This window comes from Salmo trutta, chromosome 39 (assembly GCF_901001165.1).
Source record: "Salmo trutta chromosome 39, fSalTru1.1, whole genome shotgun sequence".
NCBI classification, from domain to species: Eukaryota; Metazoa; Chordata; class Actinopteri; order Salmoniformes; family Salmonidae; genus Salmo; species Salmo trutta.
In genome coordinates, this window is record NC_042995.1 from 13,556,860 (window position 1) to 13,583,050 (window position 26,191).

Below are 26,191 nucleotides of genomic sequence, written 5' to 3' on the forward strand. Positions count from 1 at the left end.
TGATCTGGGGCTTTAATCTATATGGCGGAAGTTCCACGCTATAGCGCAAATGAAATGGAAAGGCAATGTTCGTGTAGACTGTATTCAAGGTAAACGCCACGGCAGCTTAATCAGAAATAGCCTTTGCATTTCAATCATGCTATAATGGGGGGGGGGGGGGGGGGGGAATCTTCTGCACTACAGATTGAATCAATTAGAAATGTGAGTGATATTCATTGAAGTAAACTCATCCGAGAAGACCTGAGGATCAATGCTGAATATAAAAAGGCACAGTCAATTCTATCAATTACAAGCGAGAAAAGCTGCTGTATACGCCATTTCAAGTCCCAGTGCAGTCAAACGTGACTTTCCTAGGTTAGGTTGCCAGTTCGAATCCGGCGTGCGACTTGTTTTTCAATATTCCTCACATTTCTAATCTACATGACGAACCATTTCTTAACCCAGTGCAGTCATGTGATTTTCCTGTTTTATAAAACGTTTCCACACTGAGGTTGGAGTAATACTGAAATTATGTAGTGTAAGAGCTGTTTGAAAACACAGGCTGAAATTTCAGGAGCATTTTGGCCTTCCATGGTGAAGTCACCATGTGGTAAATTAGTTAGAGCGTTCCAAACCTCTGCCAATCAGCCAATTGTCAGTTTCCCCCCCTCACTCAGGCCACTCCCAGACAGTATCAGCACAATTTGCCCTTTGACTAAATATTTAGTGGGATTCATATTCGAACTACCCGAGTATTGAGTTTCAGAAGACATTGGCAAGCCCCATTTGATGCAGTGACTACAGTAAATAATGCATTTGGAGCTGCTGGTGCAAATAAGTTGTAAAAGAATAGGCAAATCAGTGGTGTACCAAATAAGTGTTACATTTTACATGAGATTGATTTGGTATGGCTAAATAACTTACGTTTTTACATTGAATACACATTACCACATTTAATAAATATGAATTATACAAAGATGACTAATCTAAAACTGCTGCTGCAAAAAATGAAGGCACTAAAACTACATTACGTAGTTTATACTGTCAACCAGACAATAGGCCATGTAAATGAATCTAAGGAAAGAGTCCTCAAATTTTGGCCCTTGTAAATTGTGTACACAAGTCTGGCAAAAATATTTATCAGTCAAGTCACAATCAATTGTCATGGGTATCGATGGTTATTCCTTTAAAATCGATTGGTTACTGCATGTTCGTTTGATAAATAAATAAGGGACAGTTAACATTTAGTGTTTCCCCATCCCAACTTTCTTAGCTTGGGGAAAAATCCCTACAACTGCATAAGTGGATTTGACTCAACTCAGCCTATGGCACACTGGACCAAACCGTTCCACCTCTTCGCAGCTTCCTGTCCAAATTGAGTTTTTGCAGGGTGATAAGGCACTGTTGATCTCTGTAGACTGGAGAATACCATGGGACTTCAGTACCAGCCAACTCTGAGGAGCAGTACTCCAGGCTTAAACAATAGTCAAAGCCTCCTCCAGGCTGTTACAGGGCCGTCTCAAAGATGACCAAGTTGCCGTCCACTCCGACCCCTCCGTTGGTCGTACTGGGACGACTCCGGCTGTTGTATGCCTGAATCAAGACGAGACAACTGGTGTTAGTGTACACCAACCCGAAAAGTCAGAGGTATGTGGTGGATGCACAAGAACACAACTCCCACACATCTGTGTGGTAGCATGTCACTTTGAACAGTAAGCTATTTCACTGCCAGAGAACAGAGTGGGAGAGTAAAGTGAACATACTCTTGAGTCAGTATGCTACTTACCTGTTTAGCTGACTGCAGGAGGGCAACGGCCTCCTGCCTGCCTGTCTGCTGGACCATCTTGAAGAAGATACCATCAGGGTTCTGAAGTAGGGTGTAGGGCTCGTCGTATGCGTGGATCTGACCCGCGTCTAGAACCTGGGAACAGAATCAAGTTATAGTAAGTCATCTATGGTCTATCATTAGGGATACAAAAAGGACCTGACAAGCCCTTGGACACACGTTGAAATGTTCTTGAAAGAAAAGCCCTTTTTTTGGTCCATTAAAATATCAAATGAATCAGAAATACAGTGTAGACATTGTTAAATGTTGTAAATGACGATTGTTGCTGGGAACGGCAGATTTTTTTATGGAATATCTATATAGGCGTACAGAGGCCCATTATGAGCAAACATCACTCCTGTGTTCCAATGGCACGTTGTGTTAGCTAATCCAAGTTTATAATTTTAAAAAAAGGCACATTTACCATTAGAAAACCCTTTTGCAATTATGTTAACACATCAAACTGTTGTGCTGATTTTGAAGAAGCAATAAAACTGACCTTCTTTAGACTAGTTGAGTATCTGGAGCATCAGCATTTGTGGGTTCGATTACAGGCTTAAAATAGCCAGAAACAAAGTACTTTCTTCTGAAACTTGTCAGTCTATTCTTGTTCTGAGAAATGAAGGCTATTCCATGCGAGAAATTGCCAAGAAACTCAGAAAGATCTCAGCGCAAACTGGATCTAACCAGAATAGAAAGTGGGAGGCCCCGGTGCACAATTGAGCAAGAGGATAAGTACATTAGAGTATCTAGTTTGAGAAACATCTTAATCTTTTCTTTTTATTGGCCAGTCTGAGATATGGCTTTTTCTTTGCATCCTGGAGTCGCCTCTTCACGTTGACTGGTGTTTCGCGGGTACTATTTAATGAAGCTGCCAGTTGAGGACTTGTGACGCATCTGTTTCTCAAACTAGACACTAATGTACTTGTCCTCTTGCTCAGTTGTGCACCGGGGCATCCCACTATTCTGGTTCGAGACAGTTTGCCCTATTCTGTGACGGGAGTAATACATAGCGGTGTATGAGATCTTCAGTTTCTTGGCAATTTCTCGCATGGAATAGCCTTCCTTTCTCAGAACAAGAATAGACTGACAAGTTTCAGAAGAAAGTTTTGTTTCTGGCTATTTTAAGCCTGTAATCAAACCCACAAATGCTGATGCTCCAGATACTCAACTAGTCTAAAGAAGGTCAGTTTTGCAGTTTTCAGCTGTCCTAACAATTGCAAAAGGGGTTTCTAATGAACAATTAGCCTTTTAAAATTATAAACTTGGATTAGCTAACACAACGTGCCATTGGAACACATGAGTGATGGTTGCTGATAATGGGCCCCTGTAAATATTCCAATAAAAATCTGCCGTTTCCAGCTACAATAGTCATTAGCAATGTCAACACTGTACTTCTGATCAATGATGTTATTTTAAAAGGACAGAAAATTGATTTCTTTCAAAAACAAAAACATTTTAATAATATATACTGCTCAAAAAATAAAAGGGAACACTTAAACAACACATCCTAGATCTGAATGAAAGAAATAATCTTATTAAATACTTTTTTCTTTACATAGTTGAATGTGCTGATAACAAAATCACATGGAAATCCAATTTATCAATCCATGGAGGTCTGGATTTGGAGTCACACTCAAAATTAAAGTGGAAAACCACACTACAGGCTGATCCAACTTTGATGTAATGTCCTTAAAACAAGTCAAAATGAGTCTCAGTAGTGTGTGTGGCCTCCACGTGCCTGTATGACCTCCCTACAATGCCTGGGCATGCTCCTGATGAGGTGGCGGATGGTCTCCTGAGGGATCTCCTCCCAGACCTGGTCTAAAGCATCCGCCAACTCCTGGACAGTCTGTGGTGCAACGTGGCGTTGGTGGATGGAGCGAGACATGATGTGCTCAATTGGATTCAGGTCTGGGGAACGGGCGGGCCAGTCCATAGCATCAATGCCTTCCTCTTGCATGAACTGCTGACACACTCCAGCCACATGAGGTCTAGCATTGTCTTGCATTAGGAGGAACCCAGGGCCAACCGCACCAGCATATGGTCTCACAAGGGGTCTGAGGATCTCATCTCGGTACCTAATGGCAGTCAGGCTACCTCTGGCGAGCACATGGAGGGCTGTGCGGCCCCCCAAAGAAATGCCACCCCACACCATGACTGACCCACTGCCAAACCGGTCATGCTGGAGGATGTTGCAGGCAGCAGAACGTTCTCCACGGCGTCTCCAGACTCTGTCACGTCTGTCACGTGCTCAGTGTGAACCTGCTTTCATCTGTGAAGAGCACAGGGCGCCAGTGGCGAATTTGCCAATCTTGGTGTTCTCTGGCAAATGACAAACGTCCTGCACGGTGTTGGTCTGTAAGCACAACCCCCACCTGTGGACGTCGGGCCCTCATACCACCCTCATGGAGTCTGTTTCTGACCGTTTGAGCAGACATGCACATTTGTGGCCTGCTGGAGGTAATTTTGCAGGGCTCTGGCAGTGCTCCTCCTGCTCCTCCTTGCACAAAGGCGGAGGTAGCGGTCCTGCTGCTGGGTTGTTGCCCTCCTACGACCTCCTCCACGTCTCCTGATGTACTGGCCTGTCTCCTGGTAGCGCCTCCATGCTCTGGACACTACGCTGACAGACACAGAAAACCTTCTTGCCACAGCTCGCATTGATGTGCCATCCTGGATGAGCTGCACTACCTGAGCCACTTGTGTGGGTTGTAGAATCCGTCTCATGCTACCACTAGAGTGAAAGCAACGCCAGCATTCAAAAGTGACCAAAACATCAGCCAGGAAGCATAGGAACTGAGAAGTAGTCTGGTCCCCACCTGCAGAACCACTCCTTTATTGGGGGTGTTTTGCTAATTGCCTATAATTTCCACCTGTTGTCTATTCCATTTGCACAACAGCATGTGAAATGTATTGTCAGTGTTGCTTCCTAAGTGGACAGTTTGATTTCACAGAAGTGTGATTGACTTGGAGTTACATTGCGTTGTTTAAGTGTTCCCTTTATTTATTTGAGCAGTGTGTGTGTGTGTGTGTGTGTGTGTGTATATATATATATATATATATATATATATAAATAAATAAATAAATAAATAAATATACTCTAGAGTAGACAGATACACAATGATCACCCAACTGGGTAACTCGAGAGCTCACCAGAATGCGGTCGCTGTCTATGATGGTGTTGAGGCGGTGGGCGATGGTGAGAACGGTACACTCCCTGAATTTGTCTCGTATCGTCTTCTGGATCAACTCGTCTGTTCTACAGAGCCAGGACACAGACAGGGAGGACACACTCAGCTGGGAGGAAGAAACACACTCACACTTTCCTCTACTACTAGATGCCTCCCAGTCTTATGTTGCATTCATAACCAAGTGGGAAGGTGGTAATTACCTGTTGGATGCTTTCAACTAATTGAGAAAAGACGAGTGGCTAATTGACAACAGGCTGCATCAAACAAAAATTACAGCTATCATGACTGAACAAATAAGTGTTCGAAAACCATATTAGTAAATTGCTTTTTACTTATTTTTAAGTACGGTTTTACTGTTTCATTTAACTGTCAAATGTTATCGAGAATTTCCTTAGTAGGCGAGGTCAGCATGTGAGAAAAGTCAGGATGATAGACGAGTTTCCCCACTAGTAATTACTAGTTGGAGGGGCATTCAAGTGGATTTTCCCAGTCATAAGTGGTAAATACCACCTTCCCACTTGGTTATGAATGCAGCATTAAAGCATATCAGCTGCCTTTACATTTACATTTTAGTCATTTAGCAGACGCTCTTATCCAGAGCGACATACAGTTAGTGAAAGCATACATTACATTTCATACATTTTTTTTTTTTTTTTTCTGTGCTGGCCCCCCGTGGGAAACGAACCCACAACCCTGGTGTTTGCAAACACCATGCTCTACCAACTGAGCTACAGGGAAGGCTGCCTCTGCTGCTCAGCTCTAAAGGACAGACAGGAGGTCCTCCATGGCAGCACGTGTGTATGGGAGAGGCAGCTCTGTACCTGGGGTCCACGTTGGCCGTGGCCTCGTCGATGATGAGGATGCGGTTCTTCCTCAGGACGGCTCGGGCCAGACAGACCAGCTGCCTCTGACCCACACTGAAGTTGGAGCCCGACTCAGCCAGAACCGTCTCCATCTTATTGGGCAGCTCCTCCACCACAGACTTCAGCTGGACCTGGAGAGGAAACAGTTACTGGAGTAAGACCCTGATCAATGCCACCAAAAACACACATTAACCTGTGTGTCAATGCGTGAGAGTATATCCCGTTACTGTATCAATAGGAGTCTGAGGAGCAGTACCTCTTGGAGGGCGTTCCACAGGTCCTCGTCTGTGTGCTGGCTGAAAGGGTCCAGGTTCTTCCTCATGGTGCCGGTGAAAAGCACAGGGTCCTGCAGAACAGAGGGGCCACAAACAGAAAAATTTAATAAGCTCTAACAGAGCCATATCTGAACTAGGAGCCTTTACTACATTCAGAAGGACTAAGGGACAGAGCAGCCACAGAAGACCCACCAACAGTAGCTACCTGAGGTATGATGGACATCTTCTGGCGCAGGTCATGAAGGCCGATCTCGGAGGTCAGAACTCCGTCAATGTAGATCCTGCCCTCTGGCTCTGCCAGGCGGAAGAGAGCCGATACCAGCGAGCTTTTCCCCGCACCCGTCCTGCCCACGATGCCAACCTTCTCTTTGGGCCTGAACATGGCCTTCATGTCCTTCAGGACCACTGGTCCGTCTGAGCTGTAGGAGAAGCTGACCCGGTCAAAGGTGATGAGGCCTTGGCTCGGCCACTCAGGAGGAGGACGCTTCTGGGTTTCCCAGGGTGCTTCACTCTCCAGCTCTGTGTACTCCACCACCCTCTCCACTGACGTCATCTGAGGACGGTGAATAAACCATGTCAGTCAAACAGGCCTGGCTTTTGTCCTAGCATGGCTTCTCTAAGCAGCCCAATACATAATTGGGGGTGAGCTCACTGCCATCCAGGAAGGCAGGCCCAAATTCCAGCCACCCAAGACAGACTGTCCTGTTCATATTTCCAGACTAAGTTGTCTGGTGGGTTTGTAAAGCATGTAGCATCTCTGAAGAAGGGGTTGACTGTAAATACAGGTGTTCCTCTACATATCTGGTTGTCTCACCATGTTCTCCACCTCAGCACTCTGCCGTACCCCCCACTGGAACATCCCCATGAGAGTCACAGCGTAGGACAACGCCAGGCCTACAGATCCAGCCTCCACCTCTAACAAGGCCCGGAGGAGAAACAAACAGGACACTGGTTAGACCCAATGCTCAATCAATCATTGCTATTCTAGGTCTGGTCTGGCAACAAGCTGCAGTTTTCATAACCTCCTTCAGCCCAAGTGTACTCTGTAATTGTGTTGGCTCTGTGTGCCGTTGTCCCTTACGGTCTCGGAGCAGAAGGCAGCCGAAGGCGGTGATGGTGACGAAGACGGCGCACATGCCATCCAGGCGGACGGCGAACCAGCGAGAGGTGACCAGGAACAGGAACCAGGATTCTGAGGGACACTGATTCAGTTATATTCCTATAGAACAGACTGCACAGAGCGGAGACTGGGTACAATGTTTACATGTTATTCTCCATCAATGTACTTAGACCCATTTGAGACAAACAAAACGGAAGTAAGGCAGCATTGAAAAGGACAACCACCTGAGTGCAGATCCTGATAAGCGTCAAAGGTATTTTGGAATCGCTCCTCGGCTCTGAAGGCTCGAATCGTCCACAGACCTTGGAGGGACGAGGACAGGTGGGAAAAGACTGGACTCCGAGCTGCAGAGAGACACACCGTTAAGGATTACTGTCCATGTGCACGCAGACTATTGAGCAAAAAAAGGCCACTGGCACTCACTGGTGGATTCCAGGCGCTTGACATCTCGTGACGTCTGCAGGAAGTAGCGTCTCAGGAACAGGAAGATGATGATAAGAGGAGCCAATGGGATGAGGATCCAGGGGATGACGGAGGCCGCTACAGCGACCACACCGATGATCTGCAGGAATATCTACTCAGGAAAACATCCCAAAGACATAACCAGAGGAGAGGGAACAGGTTAACTGGTGATCGAATAGTAAATACCTTGTGAAGATGACCGGCCAAAATGTGTCGTGGCTCACCTGAATGAAGTCCACAAAGGTCCAAGGTAAGGCCGCATCCAGTTGGCCGATGTCCTTAGAGAAGCGGTTGAGGACTCTTCCTGGGACACAACAGAAGACAAGACCAGGAATTTAAAGACTTTTCTTTCTTTGTCTACAGATAATGTTTGACCTTAAGCAAACAATGTAGCATCTCTCATCACAGAAACTGTGGCAACAGAAAATCGCTTTCCCTATGTGTTCCAGTTTGAGCATTGGCTTATGGCTCACCAATTGGGTTAATGTCAAAGAAGCGTACAGGTGTCCGGAGGATAGAGTTGAACATGCGGTTGTGCAGAGACTGAGCAGCTTTCACCAGCACATTGAACATCACCAGGCTCCTGGCAAAGCCAAAGATGAGAGTTGCTCCAGTCAAACCTGAACACACAGATTTTCCATTTTAGGATGTTACATTTTGAAGCACATTTTGTAACACAGACAGACACAAAAAGGTTATGAGGAAGAAAAAGCCTTCATGACACTATTCTAGGAGTAGCAAAACAACTCCCCGAGTAGGGTTTCCACTGTCTCACCGGCGTAAATGCCGAGGTAGAAATCCAGGTTCAGCTGTTCAGTGACGTTGACACCATTTTGGATGGTCACAGTGCCGTTAACGTTGAGCTTCTCCTGCTCTCCTGCCCTGTAAATCAGAGGAGACAGAGCTAAAGCAGAGAGCCGGTCCCAACACAGCATGTTAAAAGGGTATCATGACAGTTGCATGACTGGAAATGAACAGTGAAATTAAAAATGTCTTACCAATATGCCAACCACCAGTCCTGCAGAATATATGCTGCCTGCACACAAAACATAAGTATGTGACTAGACCGATATCATTTAACGAAGTCGTCGTCAGATTGACTTTCTTCCACACTACTAGTGCTGTTTTTGACCATGTAGTTGTACTGAGGTTATGATGTCATTACCTGAGCTAGGAACTGGAGTAATGCAACTCCTATCAACACCAGGATGTTGGCGCCTGCCTTCAGGTACTTGACATAGAGGCCGACGCCGATGGTCCCCTCCGAGCGGCTCTCCTCGACTACGGTCTGGACAGGCTCTGTCTGCAGTTACACACAAACACCATATGCTTTATTGGGGGTTATTCATTAAAGCCACTGCAAATAAAATAACATTACGGTGCACAGATATCATGTCAAGGTTCAAGCACGAGGGAAGTTGAGAACTTACACAACCCCTGTGTTGGGGAATCTGAGCATGTCAATAAGAAACAAATTCACTTTAATTATTTTTTTTAAAGGAAAGTACAACATGTACTTTGCTGTGTCTTGCATAGCTTCTACTAAAATTACAAGGCAACAGTAAACACTGTCCCCCACGAATGATGCAGTGCCCCCCCCCCCCCCCCCCCCCCCCCCCGGGCCAAATAAGTGTAATTGTGTAAATGCCGGATTTCTATGGCAAGACATCATTCACCCAAGTGTAGTCAAAATCGGGTCAGTGCTGTCTGAGATATGACGGACTTTGCTGTCTGGCAAACTTTTACTAAAAGTGCTTCTTTCACATGCATTGCTTGCTGTTTGGGGTTTTAGGCTGGGTTTCTGTACAGCACTTTGAGATTTCAGCTGATATACGAAGGGCTATATAAATAAATTTGATTTGAATTTGATTTGATGTACGCACTGCCTTGTGGACAAAAAGAGCAAGCACAGGTAACTTTTTCTTCACTCACTGCTTTGCTACAAAATATCAGGGGCAGAGTGAAAATGCTCCTAGTGACTGTATCTAAGGACTGGACCGGAAGTGGGCGGGACCCACCGGAAGCTGTTCAGTTCCATCTTTAACAGAGCGTATGGAGGAGGTGTGGGAGACCACTGAATTCTGCGAGAGGGTGCGGCTGCATGGCGAGCGGCTTTCAGTCTCCACCCCTGGGGCTTGTGGCCCCTCTTCTTCCCTCTTCAGGAGGGAGGTGAAGTCGACCCCAGAGCGCTGGAGTTCGCTGTACGTCCCCCTTGCCACCATGTGACCCTGAAACAGACACACGAAAGTCACACCCCACCAAACATCTGGAGTTTGAATGTAATGTATAAGTCTGTCTGCATTTATACATGTGTTTACACCAACTTTGTTTACAGTGTAACCCATGGTAACACAACCACCCCCGCTTGCAGTGCAGGTCCTGCATTAACTTGAGCACAGGGTAGTGCATGTGTGCTCCTATGTAGTCTTAAAGTGTGTGTGGAATGTTGAACACACCTCCTTGAGGACGAGGATCTGGTTGGCTGCTTGGAGGTACTGCAGCTGGTGGGTGACCAGGATGCGGGGCTTATTCTTCAGAATACCACAGATACACCTGGACACACATGGAAATACACATGGAGACAGAGGATCAGTCTGAGATGACAGCAGACCTGCCAACCCTGTCCAACTTTTTAGAGTACCAGATGGGGCCGGCAAATTGGAGATTGGCCCTGTTTGAGAGGTGACAATCACTAGGGCCAGCTCACAAGTATTGGCTTTTTAGACATGGTTCCTAAACAACAAAAGCAAAATTATTTTGAAAAAATTGGCTGGCTACACAAAGCTTTAGTAGGCTACCACAAAGGGAATCTGAACCCTGTTCTCTAGAAGAGTCCGCTGTTTCAGCCTAGGTCAAGGTGCCTATTTGATTTCTTTGCAGCGCATACATCATTTCAGATTTTCAAAATTGATCAAATCTCAAATCTAGTGCAAAGGCATTTTAGAAGCATTTCCTCTATAGCGAATACCAGACACTCACTCGTTCTTTATCGCTCAGTCTTCTAAACTCCCGACTCCATTTAATGCCAAGATGTTTGACTTTTGATAATTACAGTCTATCAGGTTGCGTGATCCTCGTAATGTTACGTGGAAAATACAACTAATGGGACGCAGTATTAAATGCATATCACATTCGCATAAATGCGACCAGTTACTTTTCGTATTTGCATTTCATTTCTTTCACTAGCAAATGAACTGCTGGCACTTCAGAGCCCACTGAATGTCCATCTTATGTTCTCTAACGTTAGCTTGAAACCATTAGTGTTTACCTTTCCACAACACACGGGGTCAAAAAGGGATTTGTCCATGTGTTTACGTACAGATGACAAGTCGGCAAACTCAGCATCACATCAAACAGGAGGAGGGGCAGACGCGGGGTAGCTACGTCCAATAATGATGTATTAAATCGCCATATCTGTTGACACAAACTCCATACATGTCTGTGTGTTGCAGCTCGAGAATCGGGATGATTTACTCAGTGGATGTATTTATTAAAATCAATTCAGGCCCTATTCATTTCTGGATACTTTTAACTCATATCTCGTACATGGACAGAATTGCATAGTTGGTAGTTAAAAATGTGTGAATGTTGGCAGGTCTGTGACAGCATCCACACCAAAAACACAGATTTACACTTACAATGCTATTGAAAGCTGTTCTAACCGTTATAGCTTTTTATACATGTGAGCCCTGCACAGTAAACGTGCTGCCCACTGCTCATCACTGCCCTGCTGGTTCCATTATGAACACTTTCCAGGGGACCATATCATGTGACAGGAAGAGGTAGAGTAGGGCTCTGTTGCCATTGTGTGCCTGACAGTGGCAGCAGCACCACTCCTTTTCCTGCCTTCCTACCCTCACTGTGATCAGAGGCTAGGGCTGCTTTGATGGAGACCTCAGGGAGGTTGGAATAGAGCGCTCCAGGCTTTCCGCTACCCTGCCAGATAAATCACCAGCCACCAACAAAGGACTGGGAGACAGGAACAGAATGCTTCATAACGCCCCAGAACAATAGTGGAAGTACTGTACATATTCCAGTTTATGCTTCAGTATGTCAGTAGTTCATTCACTGCTTTACATGCTTCAGTAAGAGGAATACATTGCTCTATGCTTTGCTCATAATCAATGAGGTAATGTCCTTGCTTAGCCAATGTTACAGTAGCACATCTTGTTTAGACTTGGTGAGCTACCCTGTGGCAATCCCCGTGACCCCTTATAAGGACAAGGAGAGTGAGGATTATGCTGCTGCAAAATGGATGCGCTTGCACAGATGTCAATTCAACATCCATTCCACATTGGTTCAACGCCATTTTATTGAAATGACGTGGAAACAACCAGTGTGTGCCAAGTCGGTTTGTGTTTATCGTTTTGCTCTTTTACAGTCATGTTGAGACGGTGTACTGAGAGCAAAGTTCTAGCAGTGTATTGTGTCACTATTCAGTTGTGTATAAAAAAATATATATTTTTAAAAACAGTTTAGCTGAAACTGTGGTTCACTCACTGTTCAAACAGGTGTCTCCCGACCTCAGCATCCACAGCACTTAGAGGGTCGTCCAGCAGGTAGATATCAGCATCCTGGTACACAGCCCTGAGACACAACAAGGCTGTAACAAGAATGTACCTCAACTCATTTCTACTCTGGTATGAAGTGGAGCTGTGGTCTTACCGGGCCAGGTTCACTCTAGCTTTCTGTCCCCCACTGAGGGTGGCTCCTCTGTCCCCTATCACTGTCAGGTCCCCGTCTGGCAGCAGCTCCATGTCCTGAACACAGAAGGGACGACAGAGACGACAGGGGTTAATAGGACCCACAACCATCACAATCCCTCAAACAGGAGGACCATAATGACTATGTGCAGGACATGATCTTCCACACACAGAGGGAATGCAGTTTGTACACAGTGAAAGAGGACTGTGTTAATGTTACAGAGTGCACGGCTGGGGAAGTGACACTCACTATAGATCACAGTGTGTTTGAAGTGTTCTCCATGGCAAGTGAATGTGTGGCTGAAAGTCCAGTCCTCCGTTCAAAGAGGAAGTGTGTTTGTAGAGCAGATGTCTGTTTCATGGGATGTGGTTGTGAGAGCGTGAATCTAGTCTCACATTGTGTTCAATAGGGCAGAGGGGACAGAGCATGAATCTAGTCTCACATTGTGTTCAATAGGGCAGAGGGGACAGAGTGTGTATGTGTTCATGTACGAGTGTTGACAGCTCTGATGGAAGGCGTACCACCTAGAAACCAAGGTGTTGGTTCTCTTTGCAGTCAAAGTTCAGGAGATCCGACGGTCTCAATGGAGCTTCAATCCTTGCATTTAGAAATCTCCCAGCGTTAAATACCATGAGCTCCATTCAGTGTGTCTTACCCTCTTGAGGGCGCAGGCTCTCAGGACCTTCTCATACTTCTGAGGATGGAGCGCTTTGCCAAACAGGATGTTGCTGCGGATGGTCCCGGGGAACACCCAGGGCTGCTGGGAGGCATAGGTCAGCTGACCTTTGACCTTCAACACCCCTTTGTCGTGAGGCAACTCCCCCAGGATGGCGCTGAGCAGAGAAGACTGTGGGAAATTTGAAGGGGGAACAGGTGAGCTTGATAAGAACATACCCTGAGTGTACAAAACATTAGGAAAACCTTCTCAATATTGAAGGTGTCGAAAGCGTTATGTCAAGTTGGCTAAATGTTCTTTGGGTGGTGGACCATTCTTGATACACAGGAAAACTCTTGAGCGTGAAACACCCTACAGCGTTGCAGTTCTTGACACAAACCAGTCGCCTGGCACCAACTACCATACCCCATTCAAAGGCACTTAAATATTTTGTCTTGCCCATTCACCCTGAATGGCACCATGTCTCAAGGCTTAAAAATCCTTATTTAACCTGTCCCCTCACCTTCATCTACAATGATTAAATTGGATTTAACAAGTGACATCAATAAGGTATCATAGCACTGACCTGGTCAGTCTCATGGAAAGAGCAGGTATTCCTAATGTTTTGTAAACTCAGTGTACACAAAGAAAGGCACTGTCACAGTCAGAGAAGAAAACCTCAATGTTTACAAATCCTGCAATACCCGTTTCTGATTCACACGGTAGAAAAATAATATTTCTAGTTGCCTTGCTGTCCTCACACAGTGATGTAATAGGCTGGCACACCAAGAAACATGACCTCTGACCTTTCCAGCCCCCACAGGTCCAATGACAGCGACAAGCTGCTCTGACTTTACTGTGAGTGACAGGTTCTGGAGAGACGGGGCGTCCTGACTCTGTACAGAGTGAGAGAGGGGACATTTCAGGTTAGACTTTATTATAAGAGTTGTAATACAGTGAGAGGTTAGCATGTCTTGGGGGTATTATCCAACTTTCTCACTCATCATTATTCACAAATCATTCAGGACTAGCCATAATCATGGTAGCAGCCACATTAATGTAGAAGTGTTTAAAAGCATTATATTCTTATTTACAATAAGTGACATTTAACATTAATTTCTATTGGGCACAAAATAATCTGAAACAACCAAAACAAACAGCAAATGCATCCAACACGTTTGTAGAGTCACAAGCTTGATGTAATCAGTGTGTGCTAGGAATATGCGACCAAATACTAAACTGTTGACTACTTTAATACACAAGTGAATTTGTTTATAAATACTTTTGGTCCCCTAAAATGGGAAGACTATGTACAAAAAGGTGCTGCAATTTCTAAACGGTTCACCTGATATGGATGAAAATACCGTCAAGTTAAAGCTGAGAGTCTGCACCTTAACCTCATAGTAATATTTAAAATGTGGAGTGTGTATCTGTGTGTATACAGTGAGCTCAAAGTGCTGGAGTAGAGACAAAACAACAAAATTGCCTCTGTCCCAATACTATGAGCTCACTGTATACACACACGGCAAGTAGCATCAAGCTATAATAAAGGTGTGTGTGAGATAGCAGTAAACAGCACTGTAGCTGTATTTAGGAGTCTAAATGGCAGTGGTTGAACATTCACCGTGTCCCAGTAGCAAATCAGGTCCTGGATCTCCACATTGGGCTCTTGCTTCTCCTCCTGGAGGAATCCATGTTTGCTTTTCACAATCTCATCCAACAGGAGAAAGGTCTGAGAGCGGAAACAAGAGAGAACCAGTGATATACAGCCATGTCTCATCATGTTAACAAAACCACCGCGTCGAGACGGACGCCAGGCTTTGTTTACAATCGTGTTGGATCGAGATGACACATTTAACTTGAAGATCTTGATAGCAACGATGCCTGTTACGTCCCTGGCTTTTAACAATCAGATGGCATACAGTAATGAAAAGCCTGGCTGTGGCTCAGATAAGTCCCATGATGATTTTACAGTCACTGATCATAAAGCATGATAACGTGACAGGATTACATAATGAGTCTTAGGGGGTCAGCCAGAGCCGGGCCTTGTGTTTCACATTGGCATCCAGGCAACTGTCAGCACAGCACATCTAAAATTAACTAAAAAGGAACCCAGCGCAGAGACGACACCTGCACTGTCAGAAGCCAACACGTGCAGAAGACGAGCCTTGCACAACCTCAGGAGAGCTCTGGTATTGTATGGTTCACACAGAGATAATACTTACGTCAGAGATAATGCATACAGTAATGCACAATAACCAGAACAAGTTGCTGGATTAAAACCACCCAAGAAAGAATGTGATGATTCACATGAGCGCTTAGCTGCTTTTACATCTTCATTTCACACGGTTTCTTTTTAACGAGGGACAATGCGTCACAGCATCTCTACCTTGGAATACTACAGATGCTGTGTGCTTCCCAGTAACTTTACCATATGATACAACAAACAAATACTGAAACTCCTTAAAAATGGTTGCAGTCTCAGAAGCTCACATGTATTTTATACCTTGATCCTGCGGACGCTGATGCGCGTCTCAGACAGCTTCTCTATGGCCGAGGGGAAGAAGAGGGTGACGGTGAGGCGGACGGCACTGTACAAAGACACGGCCACAAACACCCGGCTGGCTGAGATGGTGTTCCCCAGGAGGACGTAGACGGTGAAGGTGATGAAGACTATGATCTTACTGGCCGCAAAGAAGGAGGCCATATTGAGACCTCGCAGGTAGGAGCTCGACATGATCTTGGAGATCTCTTTCCTGGAGGAAGAATGAGAGAGAGAGAGGTGTTCCGTAACAAAAACAAACCCAGGAAGCATTTCAACAAATATGACACCACAGAGAAACAAGTCTGCATATAAATATGCATGAGGATACTACATGATTGACATGAAAACCAGGAAGACGACACACTGATAACATGGCTTTGATGACTGTTGGTTTATCTGGCCACTGTTATCTTAGCCCTGCGAGTATGTGTAAACACGTGTGGATATTAAAAAGTAGAGGAGCAGGGCTTGTCCTGTTGCATGAGGAGAGGTTGTTGCTATCCAGAATTCAAACAGGGCTGATGTGCACCACAGATTCACTCAGTCACATTATGAACCACTGCACGAGGAATCCTTATGTAGCCCTTTATAAATTGCTCAGATTGAGTATTTTTATCACTGGGAAGAACCATGGGCACCTTGTTCTCCTTATACTAACAGGCAGGTGACAGAGATTTAGACAACCTTATGACTGGATAGTAGTAACAGGTCCATGTCACAGCTCTGAGGTGGAGAAGCTGTGACAGAGCTTGTCGACACCTGTTAACATGCCAGTGGCTTTATGCCAGCTCTGTGATCCATTGTCCATTTTAGGACATCGTAGTATACGCCGAGTGTCCAAAACATTAAGGTCACCTTCTTAATATTGAGTTGCACCCCACTGTTGCCCTCAGAGGAGCCTCAATTCATTGGGCGGTGGACCATTCTTGATACACACAGGAAACGGTTCAGCGTGAAACTCAGCAGCGTTAGCACCTACTACCATACCCCCGTTCAAAGGCACTTAAATCTTTGGTCTTTCCCAGTCACACTCTGAATGGCACACATACACAATCCATGAATCTATTGGCTCAAGAATACTTCTTTAAGCTGTCTCCTCCCATTCATCTACACTGATTGAAGTGGATATAACAAGTGACATCAATAAGGGATCATAGCTTTCACCTGGATTCACCTGGTCAGTCTGTGTCATGGAAAGGGCAGGTGTCCTTAATGTTTTGTACACTCAGTGTACATGGTGGTTGTGTGTCAGAGGCCCACTAGCAATACCACACCAGGCAATAGTGGTGGTTATGAAAAGTAGGGTTTGGTGGTATCCAAATTTTCATACCGCTTCTGTATCATACCGGGGTATGGGGTTCCTGGCAATGCACACAAGGGGGCACCATTTTTCAAACAGTAAAAAAAAAAAAACGTTTACAAATTACTAGCGTATTCCCATAGCGGACGCTTGCTAATTGCGAACAAGTGCAAGTCAACATAAACAAATTGCAAGGGCAGACACCCCAGCTCATGAAGCTGTCGAACTATGTCCAAAGGTTTGCTGCACACAAAACAAATATTAGACAGCAGGGTTCTTGATCCAGGAGTGGATTGATTGTCTCTGCTGTAACCAAGAAGCTTGATCTTGCAGACTAGCCACTTAGCAAACCAAATACATAGCTGGAGCCCTGAGTTGGAGATAATTTGTTTGGTACGTCGTAGATAGTTAAACATATAGCTAGCTATAAGATATTTAGCTGGCAAACAGCTGTGAACTTCAAGCGTAACTTGATCACCTCTCTTGCACTGGACAACAGTCGTCACGAAAGCTTCCGTTAACTCGGTGCTCTTTGTAAACAAACATACCATGATTGGCTCAATCAGCTGCTTTGGGGCAGGGCTTCATAATGAGAAAAAAAACGAAGCAAGAGGCGAAATGAAGAACACGACCTGCTTTATCTATTAACCTAGTGCACAAGATGACTGCAGGTATTTATTTGTAAAAAAATATACATACACTCAGTGTCCAGTTTATTAGGTACACCACCCCGACAGTAATTCACATGGCTGGCAGACAGACATCCAGTTACTGTTACATTGAACTTTAGAATGGGCCAAGTGAGTGACCTAAGAGACTAAGCATGGTATGATCGTCGGTGCCAGGTGGGCCGATTCCAGTATCTCAGCAACGGCAGTGACTAAGGTTACACAGAATGGTGTGACAAACAAAAAACATCCAGTCAGTGGTAGTCCTGTGAGCGAAAACAGCTAGTTGATGAGCTCGAAGGAGAATGGCAAGAATCAGGCAAACTAACAGGGGGCCACAAACAGGCAAAGAACAGCGCAGTACAACAGTGGTGTGCAAAACGGCATCTCAGAACACACAACTCCTCGGTCCAGCGCAGTACAACAGTGGTGTGGAAAACGGCATCTCAGAACACACAACTCCTCGGTCCTTGCAACAGTTGACCACACCGGGGTTCCACTCCTATCAGCTAAAAACAAGAAGACGCGGCTCCAATGGGCACGCCATCACCAACGCTGGATAATTGAGTGGAAAAACATTGCCTGGTCCAACGGTAGAGTCAGGATTTGGCATAAGCAGCATGAGTCCATGGCCCCATCCTGCCTGGTGTCAACGATACAGGCTGGTGGCGGTGTTGTAATGGTGTGGGGGGAATGTTTTCCTGGCTCACGTTAGGTCCATTGATACTAATTGAGCAAAGGTTCTAATCTCTGAACAATTCAGACCATTCTAGAGGAAAAGGTGGGTCCAACCCGGTACTAGATGGGTGTACCTAATAAATTGGCCTCTAGGTATATATTGACAGTATTGAAAATCATACCGTGGGTATTTCAAAATACCCCAGTATACCACCCAAGCCTAATGAAAAGGGTTAATCACTAGGATTTCAGTCGATTTGACTGACAACTGTATGTTTGTATAACTTATACATTTGTGTCAGTGTTACTTTGGCACAAAGTACTAGATAAGCTTATCTAAAATGTCTGGACAAACCCTCAGGAGACTGACATGAATGTAGTTAGTGTGTTTGACAATTTCCTTAAACATCGTTACAACATCACAAGAAGCTACTGTTGGTGTCGATTCCTCATCACAGAAAAATAAGAGGAAGGTATTTGGTTAAAACACATCATGGGACCGTCACTCGCGTCAGCAATCCTAACAGGATAACCAGCTGAATTGAATCATGGGTGATGGCAGAATTTTGGAAATAACACATTTCGCAATCTGTAATGGGCCTTGGACAATAGCGCTTGTTAAGTAAGCATTATTACAGTAACAATATCTACAAATTTAACACTCTTTCAATATTGACTTTGTTCTGTGCAGTGGGATCAGTTCAAAATCTTCAATGCCATACTTTTTTTTTTACCTTCTGACATCATTGACCAGTGCTGAGAAGGGCTTCTCCCAGGCATACATCTTGATGATCCTGATTCCAGACACCACTTCATTCATGGTGCGTATCCTATTGTCAGTCAAGGCAGCTGTTTTACTCCTGCAAGGAAAGGACACTTCTGAGCAATTTTTTTATTGTTGAACATAAGACTGTAAAAACACCAGCTCCAAGTGATTTTATTTTTGGAAATCTGTTCCAAAGTATTCCCACGATTAATAGAGACACATTTGTATACAATCATTTTATTTATTTTTATTTCACCTTTATTTAACCAGGTAGGCAAGTTTAGAACAAGTTCTCATTTACAACTGCGACCTGGCCAAGATAAAGCAAAGTAGTTCGACACATAACAACAAAGTTACACATAGAATAAACATACAGTAGAAAAATAAGTCTATATTCAATGTGAGCAAATGAGGTGAGATAAGGGAGATAAAGGCAATAAATAGGCTATGGTGGCGAAGTAAATACAATATAGCAATTAAAACACTGGAATGATAGATTTGACAGTAGATGAGTGTGCAAAGTAGAAATACTGGGGTGCAAAGGAGCAAAATAAATAGAGTAGGGGAAGAGGTAGTTGTTTGGGCTATTTATAAATGGGCTATGTACAGGTGCAGTGATCTGTGAGCTGCTCTGACAGCTGGTGCTTAAAGCTAGTGAGGGAGATAAGTGTTTCCAGTTTCAGATATTTATGTAGTTTGTTCCAGTCAATGGCAGCAGAGAACTGGAAGGAGAGGCGGCCAAAAGAGGAATTTGCTTTGGGGGTGACCAGTGAGATATACCTGCTGGAGGGCGTGCAGCTATCATATGCAAGTAAGGTTTGAAATTACTATGATTTAGTCAAATAATATATCTGCTTGGGCTTATTGCGGTCAATTTGCAGTCTACAAATGATTTGTAATCGTGTTCAAGCCCCCTGACTATCTGCTCAAGAAAAGAAAAAATCTCACAGCTGAATCTAGTTGACAATCCCTGCATTAGGTAAAAAAGAAAGACCACTATACATTTCTTAGACAAACCTGATTTATTGACAAGACTGCCAATTGTGCTCTCATAGGGTCCACGCTAGGGTTACGTCCTCATAGGGGCCACGCTAGGGTTACGTCCTCATAGGGGCCACGCTAGGGTTACGTCCTCATAGGGGCCACGCTAGGGTTACGTCCTCATAGGGGCCACGCTAGGGTTACGTCCTCATAGGGGCCACGCTAGGGTTACGTCCTCATAGGGGCCACGCTAGGGTTACGTCCTCATAGGGGCCACGCTAAAAGCAGGCCAAAGATCAGTTTACAAAGCCATTGGTATGTTCATTGGGTTTCATATTGGGCAAGAAAAGGAGGAAGGCACTCAATGAACTCCCTGCTTGTTTTGAAAAATATTAAGCTCAAACTCCTATCTACATTGTGTGTTACCTGAACTTGGAGAAGAGCCTTCCGAACATGGTCTGCGTTGGCATGAGGATGACGAGGACGGCCATGCCCGCGAGGCATGATGGGCCAATCTCCACCCACAGCAGCCCCAGGACGGCCGCTGCCTGGAGCGGCCCCACCCACAGGAAGTGCAGGAAAATAGTCACCTGTAACCAAGCGGGGGGGGGGGGGGGGAAGAATCATGTGTTGGAACTCATTGGGTGACAGTGACAACAGGATTTTGGAAGATTATTGTACATCAGTTGTCTCAAATTCCCACCCGCGGGCCACCAGTGACTTACGGGCCTGCAGTGGCCCGTAATTCACTGGCCATGAGTTCTAGACCTCTGTGTTACATCTACAACATGGCTGCTTCATCTACACTGTAGTTTGATGCTACAGTCACTGAATCGGACTGTGTACGTTCCATTCAGCCATGTTCTAAACAGTAAACTGTAGCAGCATCTTTCCTTGACTTTGAATCATTGACCACAACATGCATCAAAACAGTAGTGTGGAGTAGGGCAGTGTTTTCCCAACCGTGGTCCTTGAGTACCCCCAACAGTACACCGTTTCGTTGTAGCCCTCGACAAACACACCTCATTCAACTCATTGAGGGCTTGATGATTAGTTGACATGTTGAATCAGGTGTGCTTGTCCAGGGTTACAATAAAAATGTGTACTGTTGGGGGTACTGGGGGACCAGGATTGGAAAACACTGGAGTAACAACTCAAATGTTAATTTGTCTGCCAGGTGCCTGGAGAAGCCTGTGACTGACCTTTATCAGAATGCACAGTACTATACCTCAGCCTGTCACCAAGAAACAGATCCCTTTAGATGCCAAAATAGGTTACGTTTTCACCCCAGGTGTCAGCACACTGATCAAAATTAAACTCAAGTGTTAACCTGCATGGTGCCAGTCAAAGTAACAACTCAGTCAGCCTTGTGCGACTTATGCAACCTTCCAGGGTTGAAGTAACAGAGCTGATATTGGATTGGGTCTGTGTCTGCACAGTGGATCAAAAGTACAGGTTAATTTTCAACCGCTTTTTTCTACTGTTGCTATTAGACCAAGTCAACAATATGCAAAGTGATCAGAAAAATATATATAATACCCTTATGTATTACAAGGTTCATACCTCATCAAACTTGTTGACATCGTTGGATAGCAGGTTCACTATTTGGCCTGTGGTTGTTTTTCCCATCGCTGCACTGCTGAGACACAGGGCCTGGGGTGACACAGACATTACCAAGTTAATTATTGCAAACTCAATAAATAACACCAAGTGATTTGTCACTGTCACAATACAAAAGAAAATACCTACACGTCAGTTTGGAAAGGCAGACATACCCTAGAGCAGGGTTTCCCAGCCCTCTCCTCAGTGACCACTAGTCGCTTCACATTTTTGTTGTAGTCCTAAACAGGCACACCTGATTAAATTACTCTATCAATCATCAACCCCTTGACTAATTGAATCAGGTGTACAAGTTTAGGACTACAACAAAAATGTGAAACGTATGTTGGTCCCTGAGGAGAGGGTTGGGAAATACTGCCCTAGGTGAGGGGAGTTCCTTACCAATTTGTGACCTTAATTCATCAAGTACAAGAGTGGAGCGAAAACCCGCAGATACTCTGCCCTCTTTGGAATGAGTTTGACGTGTGTGAGAGTGTGTGAGAGAGAGACTCATCCTTTAGTCAGCCGAGTTCAAGTTCAGAAACGACCTTGAGAAAGAAAAAAAAAGGTGTGTAGGCATGTGTCTCTTATAAAGACCTTCTTGTAGATCATGTGACACATGGCTACTCGCATCTTCATGCCGCTCCTCTGGACGTGGAAGAAGTAGAGGTGATGCGTGATGGCCAGGATCAGGGTGGACAGACAGACACCAGCAGCGTAGCCAAAGGCCTCATATAGTGCGTCCATATTATCAGGATCGTACTTCTCAAAGTACTGGATCAACTTTCCCAAGAACACTGGCTGGATCACCTTAATCACCTCCTATTGGGGGAACAAGAGAAGAGGTAGAGAATACAACAGAGGATATGAGGTGAATCCACAGCTTGATATATAAACATATGGCTAAGATATCATTGAAATTCCCTAGCAGGGCAGGGTACCGGTAAGTATTCCACAATCATGTTGTTTTTCTACATACCTCAATAAGAGTAAAGATCCCCAGCACTGCGTAGGGTTTCCAGTAGCACTTGATGAGGACTTTGGTGAGTTTGGGAGGCCTGAGATCTTTAGCAGCCTTCTGCACCTCATGGTCCCAGTGCCTGTGGAAAGACGGCTTTCCTTTTACTATGGGAGAATCTCAATTGAAATGACTTGATTTCTCACGTCCTCTCCAATGAGTTTTGAGAAGGAGGCGAGGACCGACGACGCAAGGAATCCCTATAGGTACCTGGATGTTCAATTCTGCATTGCATCATGTGGTGATACAATTGCACAATCTAGGATTGGTACAGCCATTTCTTTACATTTAAATTAGTGATATAGATCACACATGGAACACCATTAAATAGTTCTGAAGTAACTACATTGATTTGTCATTTTAACATATATCGAGGTCGTTTTCCCTGCAAAAACAAGGAGTTTTTATTATTCAAACCACCTGCGGGCCAGATTGGACCCCCTCCAATGTTTGACACCCCCGTTTGGACAAAGACAACAGATCGGTCAGCTTGACAACATTTAACAGACGTAGGATATTTTATTTCAATTTGTGTACCTCCATTTAGTATGATATGCTACGTTGCGTATGGAATAATGGTCCGGTTACTTAAGACAGAAACAAAAGTTGGGTGGTTGGTCGGGGAGAACGGGTCCGTCCAGCAACTCAAAGGTTGCATGTTTTAGTCGCGTCGAGGACAACTGTAGCATTTTAACTAACCGTTCCCCTAACCTCTACTTTACAGGTATGGAGAATTTAAGTTAATACTCCTAACCTGCTGCTTTAGCCGCTAACGTTAGCCACAAATGCTAATGACGCAACAAGAAGCCTGGCCTCAGAGCAAGACGTATAATACTATACGGCCTCAGAGCAAGACGTATAATACTATACGGCCTCAGAGCAAGATGTATAATACTATACATCCTCCAAGATGCTTGATACATTCAGTCATCCAATTTGTATGATGTGGTACGACCGTTATTCCATTTGTAAGGTAACATATCATAATAAATGGAGGGATACAAATGTACATTCCAAATCCAACAAATTGCCCTGGGGCCAGGTTGGATAGGTGAATCTAGACAACGTCTTGGTGAAATGCTGAAACATTTGTTTATTTTCTCATATTTCTCTCATTTCTTCATTTACATGCTTCCTTTTATTGAGCTATTTCATAACCATCCTTGAAAGCAGGCAGGACAGGCAGCCTGTAAAATATTACCAATGACATGTTAAATGCAGCAACTCCTTTCCATCTATTTATCAAAGGGTAAACAGCCAACAGAATATGGCTTTCGTGATATGCTTGGTGTATAGTAGTGGGAGTATAAACATCCTCAGATGGGCGATAAGCAACTGGTTCGAAGGCCATTCCGCTTTACGTTCCATTTGGCCTTAATTAACCACAATTCAACAGGCTACTTCTGGCTTAGTTCAGAATTATAGGTTTGCCATACCTCTGTAGTTCCTCTCCCAGTCTCTCAGATCCATCCTCCGGAAGCACTTTGTACATGTCATCTTCCTCTAGCCTCCGTTTGTATCCAATGCGGAACAAAGGATTTAGCCAGCTAACGAAAAAGGGAAGAGAAGAAGTAGAGATGAAGAGAAGTGTTTAATACATGTAGTGTTACATTCAGGATGAGCAGGGACTAGACCAGGGGTTCCCAAACTCAGTCCTGGGGCCCCCCCTGGGTGCACGTTTTGTTTTTTCCCCTAGCACTACACATCTGATTCAAATAATAAAATCTTGATGATGAGTTAGTTATTTGAAATCACTGTAGTGCTAGTGAAAAAAAAGAAAAGAAAAAACATGCACTCAGGAAGGCCCCAGGACCAAGTTTGGGAAACCCTGCAGTAGACCAGTGCTTCCTAAACTTTTTCACCCATGCCCCCCCTTTCATCTAGAGCTAGGAATTACCAGGGACCTCACGATGTTGTCCCAATACTTAGGTGCCAATATGATATATATTGTGATTCTATACTGTGATTTTATTGCGATTCGATGTTCCAAACATATTGCTCTTCATATGTCTGCTGCAGAGGGACAAGAGAGCAATGAGAAAACAGGTTTTGATCCATCATAGAAATAAAAGTGCTGAAATGAATTGGCTCCCTATTTAAAAAGATGGAAAACAAGCTATGAAGGACAAATACTGGGGATTTGGTACAGCAAACTAGCACAAAAATATTGGGATAGTCAAAACGATACATCATCAAAAATAATATCCCGATATGTAGCTATCAATGTTTTCCCCGATGACTACTTTCATAATTGGTGAACATCACCTGGACATTTCTGACAAGTTATAAATAACTCTTAAGGTCTGCAAAGACAAGAGGAACTGATGATGCACTACCCAATTTCAAAATTACACCTTGTGCATTATACTATTACAACTTTCAAGAGTAAGTTGAAAGCCTGACTGAGTTTATAAAAATAAAAAAAGTTGTTTATTCTTCATCTCCCACTACCTCTCCAAGCCCCCACTGCAGTAGACAATCACTCTATTTGTGACATAGGCCTACTGGTAGCATGTCTTTGTAAAAAGCATTTACTGTAAATGCTTGAGTACCCAACTGTGTGCACTGTGCATGTAAAATGTCAGCAAATTGTCAGCAAATGCCTTAGCAAACGTTGTTTTAAAGACCTACTCCAGCCTCCTTTTCAGCTCATTTGCACTCAGAAAAAACGATTTTGCTCAAAACATTTGTTTTACCCATTTGTATATTACTGTATTTATACGTGGTGGTGGTGGGGTATTGTTTTTCAACAGGAAATGTCTAAAGATCGCTGGAGTACGTCTTTAATGTAAATATAAAGCACAGCTTGTCTCATTCAAGTCAAAACGAGGCATCCATCCTTTCTCTTCTCGCAGGGGTTTACATCTGAGTGTATCCGAAACAAATGAGATGGCGATTAACAGCCTAGTTTGCGCAAACAATATTCTTGATTCATAAATTACTGGAATTTTACTTGGCGTCATCCTTAATCCAAGACTGAATGAATCAACCGGAAATTGTGATTTCACGGTGGGGAAAACCATCGAATTACATGGGTAAAACGCACGTTGTGATAAACCATACTAGTGATTTGAGTTATAAGTGTACATTATGACGTTATACCTAATTTAATTACACAGCAAATCGTTTAACCCCTCAAACTAAAATTAACCGAATACGTTTCGAATAGCCTAATAGTACCACTTTCAGTAAACACTATAACGACTACCTGTAGAGCCTAGCTCAGCTTTATTTCAATAACCCGGCGGCGAAGGTTGTTGACTTACCAGAAGAATACCTGGGAGAAAATATTAGCTGTTGCCGATGGATTCGTCTTCGCATCTTTTTTTACCGGTTCCATATTTCCCTGCTGACACTATTCAAAGGCTTGGCCAACTTCCACGCGTGAGATGCGACAAAGTCTGCTACCTCCGCTCTTCAAAACGGTTACTTTATTTCCTGTTGTGTAACTTGGTTGCACGCACATGGTACTAGGCTAGGTTACAAAAGACAGCCAATCACTGATCTCGAGTCGGAATTGTGCTGTGGCACGCCACGCGCTAGCTAGCGCCAAACTGGTTCG

The 26,191-nt window shown here is 44.3% G+C and overlaps 1 protein-coding gene across 1 annotated transcript; it reads right to left on the reverse strand.

Annotated features, from left to right (window-relative positions):
- Positions 1–841: 841 nt before the first annotated feature.
- Positions 842–26,191, reverse strand: LOC115179616 (multidrug resistance-associated protein 4). Its single transcript, XM_029741248.1, has 30 exons — positions 25,896–26,191; positions 24,066–24,176; positions 22,591–22,711; positions 22,209–22,433; positions 21,576–21,665; positions 20,439–20,602; positions 19,000–19,125; positions 15,581–15,830; positions 14,699–14,806; positions 13,881–13,970; positions 13,075–13,266; positions 12,381–12,475; positions 12,216–12,302; positions 10,172–10,268; positions 9,734–9,943; positions 8,881–9,018; positions 8,714–8,751; positions 8,491–8,597; positions 8,189–8,335; positions 7,940–8,019; positions 7,677–7,827; positions 7,478–7,597; positions 7,215–7,325; positions 6,948–7,048; positions 6,339–6,686; positions 6,115–6,204; positions 5,817–5,989; positions 4,958–5,063; positions 1,766–1,900; positions 842–1,572 (listed from the first exon to the last, which is right to left on the reverse strand). Exons 1-30 carry the CDS (start codon positions 25,967–25,969, stop codon positions 1,486–1,488), a joined length of 3,972 nt encoding a protein of 1,323 aa, XP_029597108.1. The 5' UTR covers positions 25,970–26,191; the 3' UTR covers positions 842–1,485.

Coding starts and splice junctions, on each gene's coding strand:
- LOC115179616 (XM_029741248.1), bottom strand. CDS start 25,969: ATGGAACCGGTAAAAAAAGATGCGAAGACGAATCCATCGGCAACAGCT. Junction 21,666..22,208: donor GTCACATGATCTACAAGAAG/GTCTTTATAAGA, acceptor GTGTCACCCCAG/GCCCTGTGTCTCAGCAGTGC. Junction 5,990..6,114: donor TGTGGAACGCCCTCCAAGAG/GTACTGCTCCTC, acceptor TTTCCTCTCCAG/GTCCAGCTGAAGTCTGTGGT.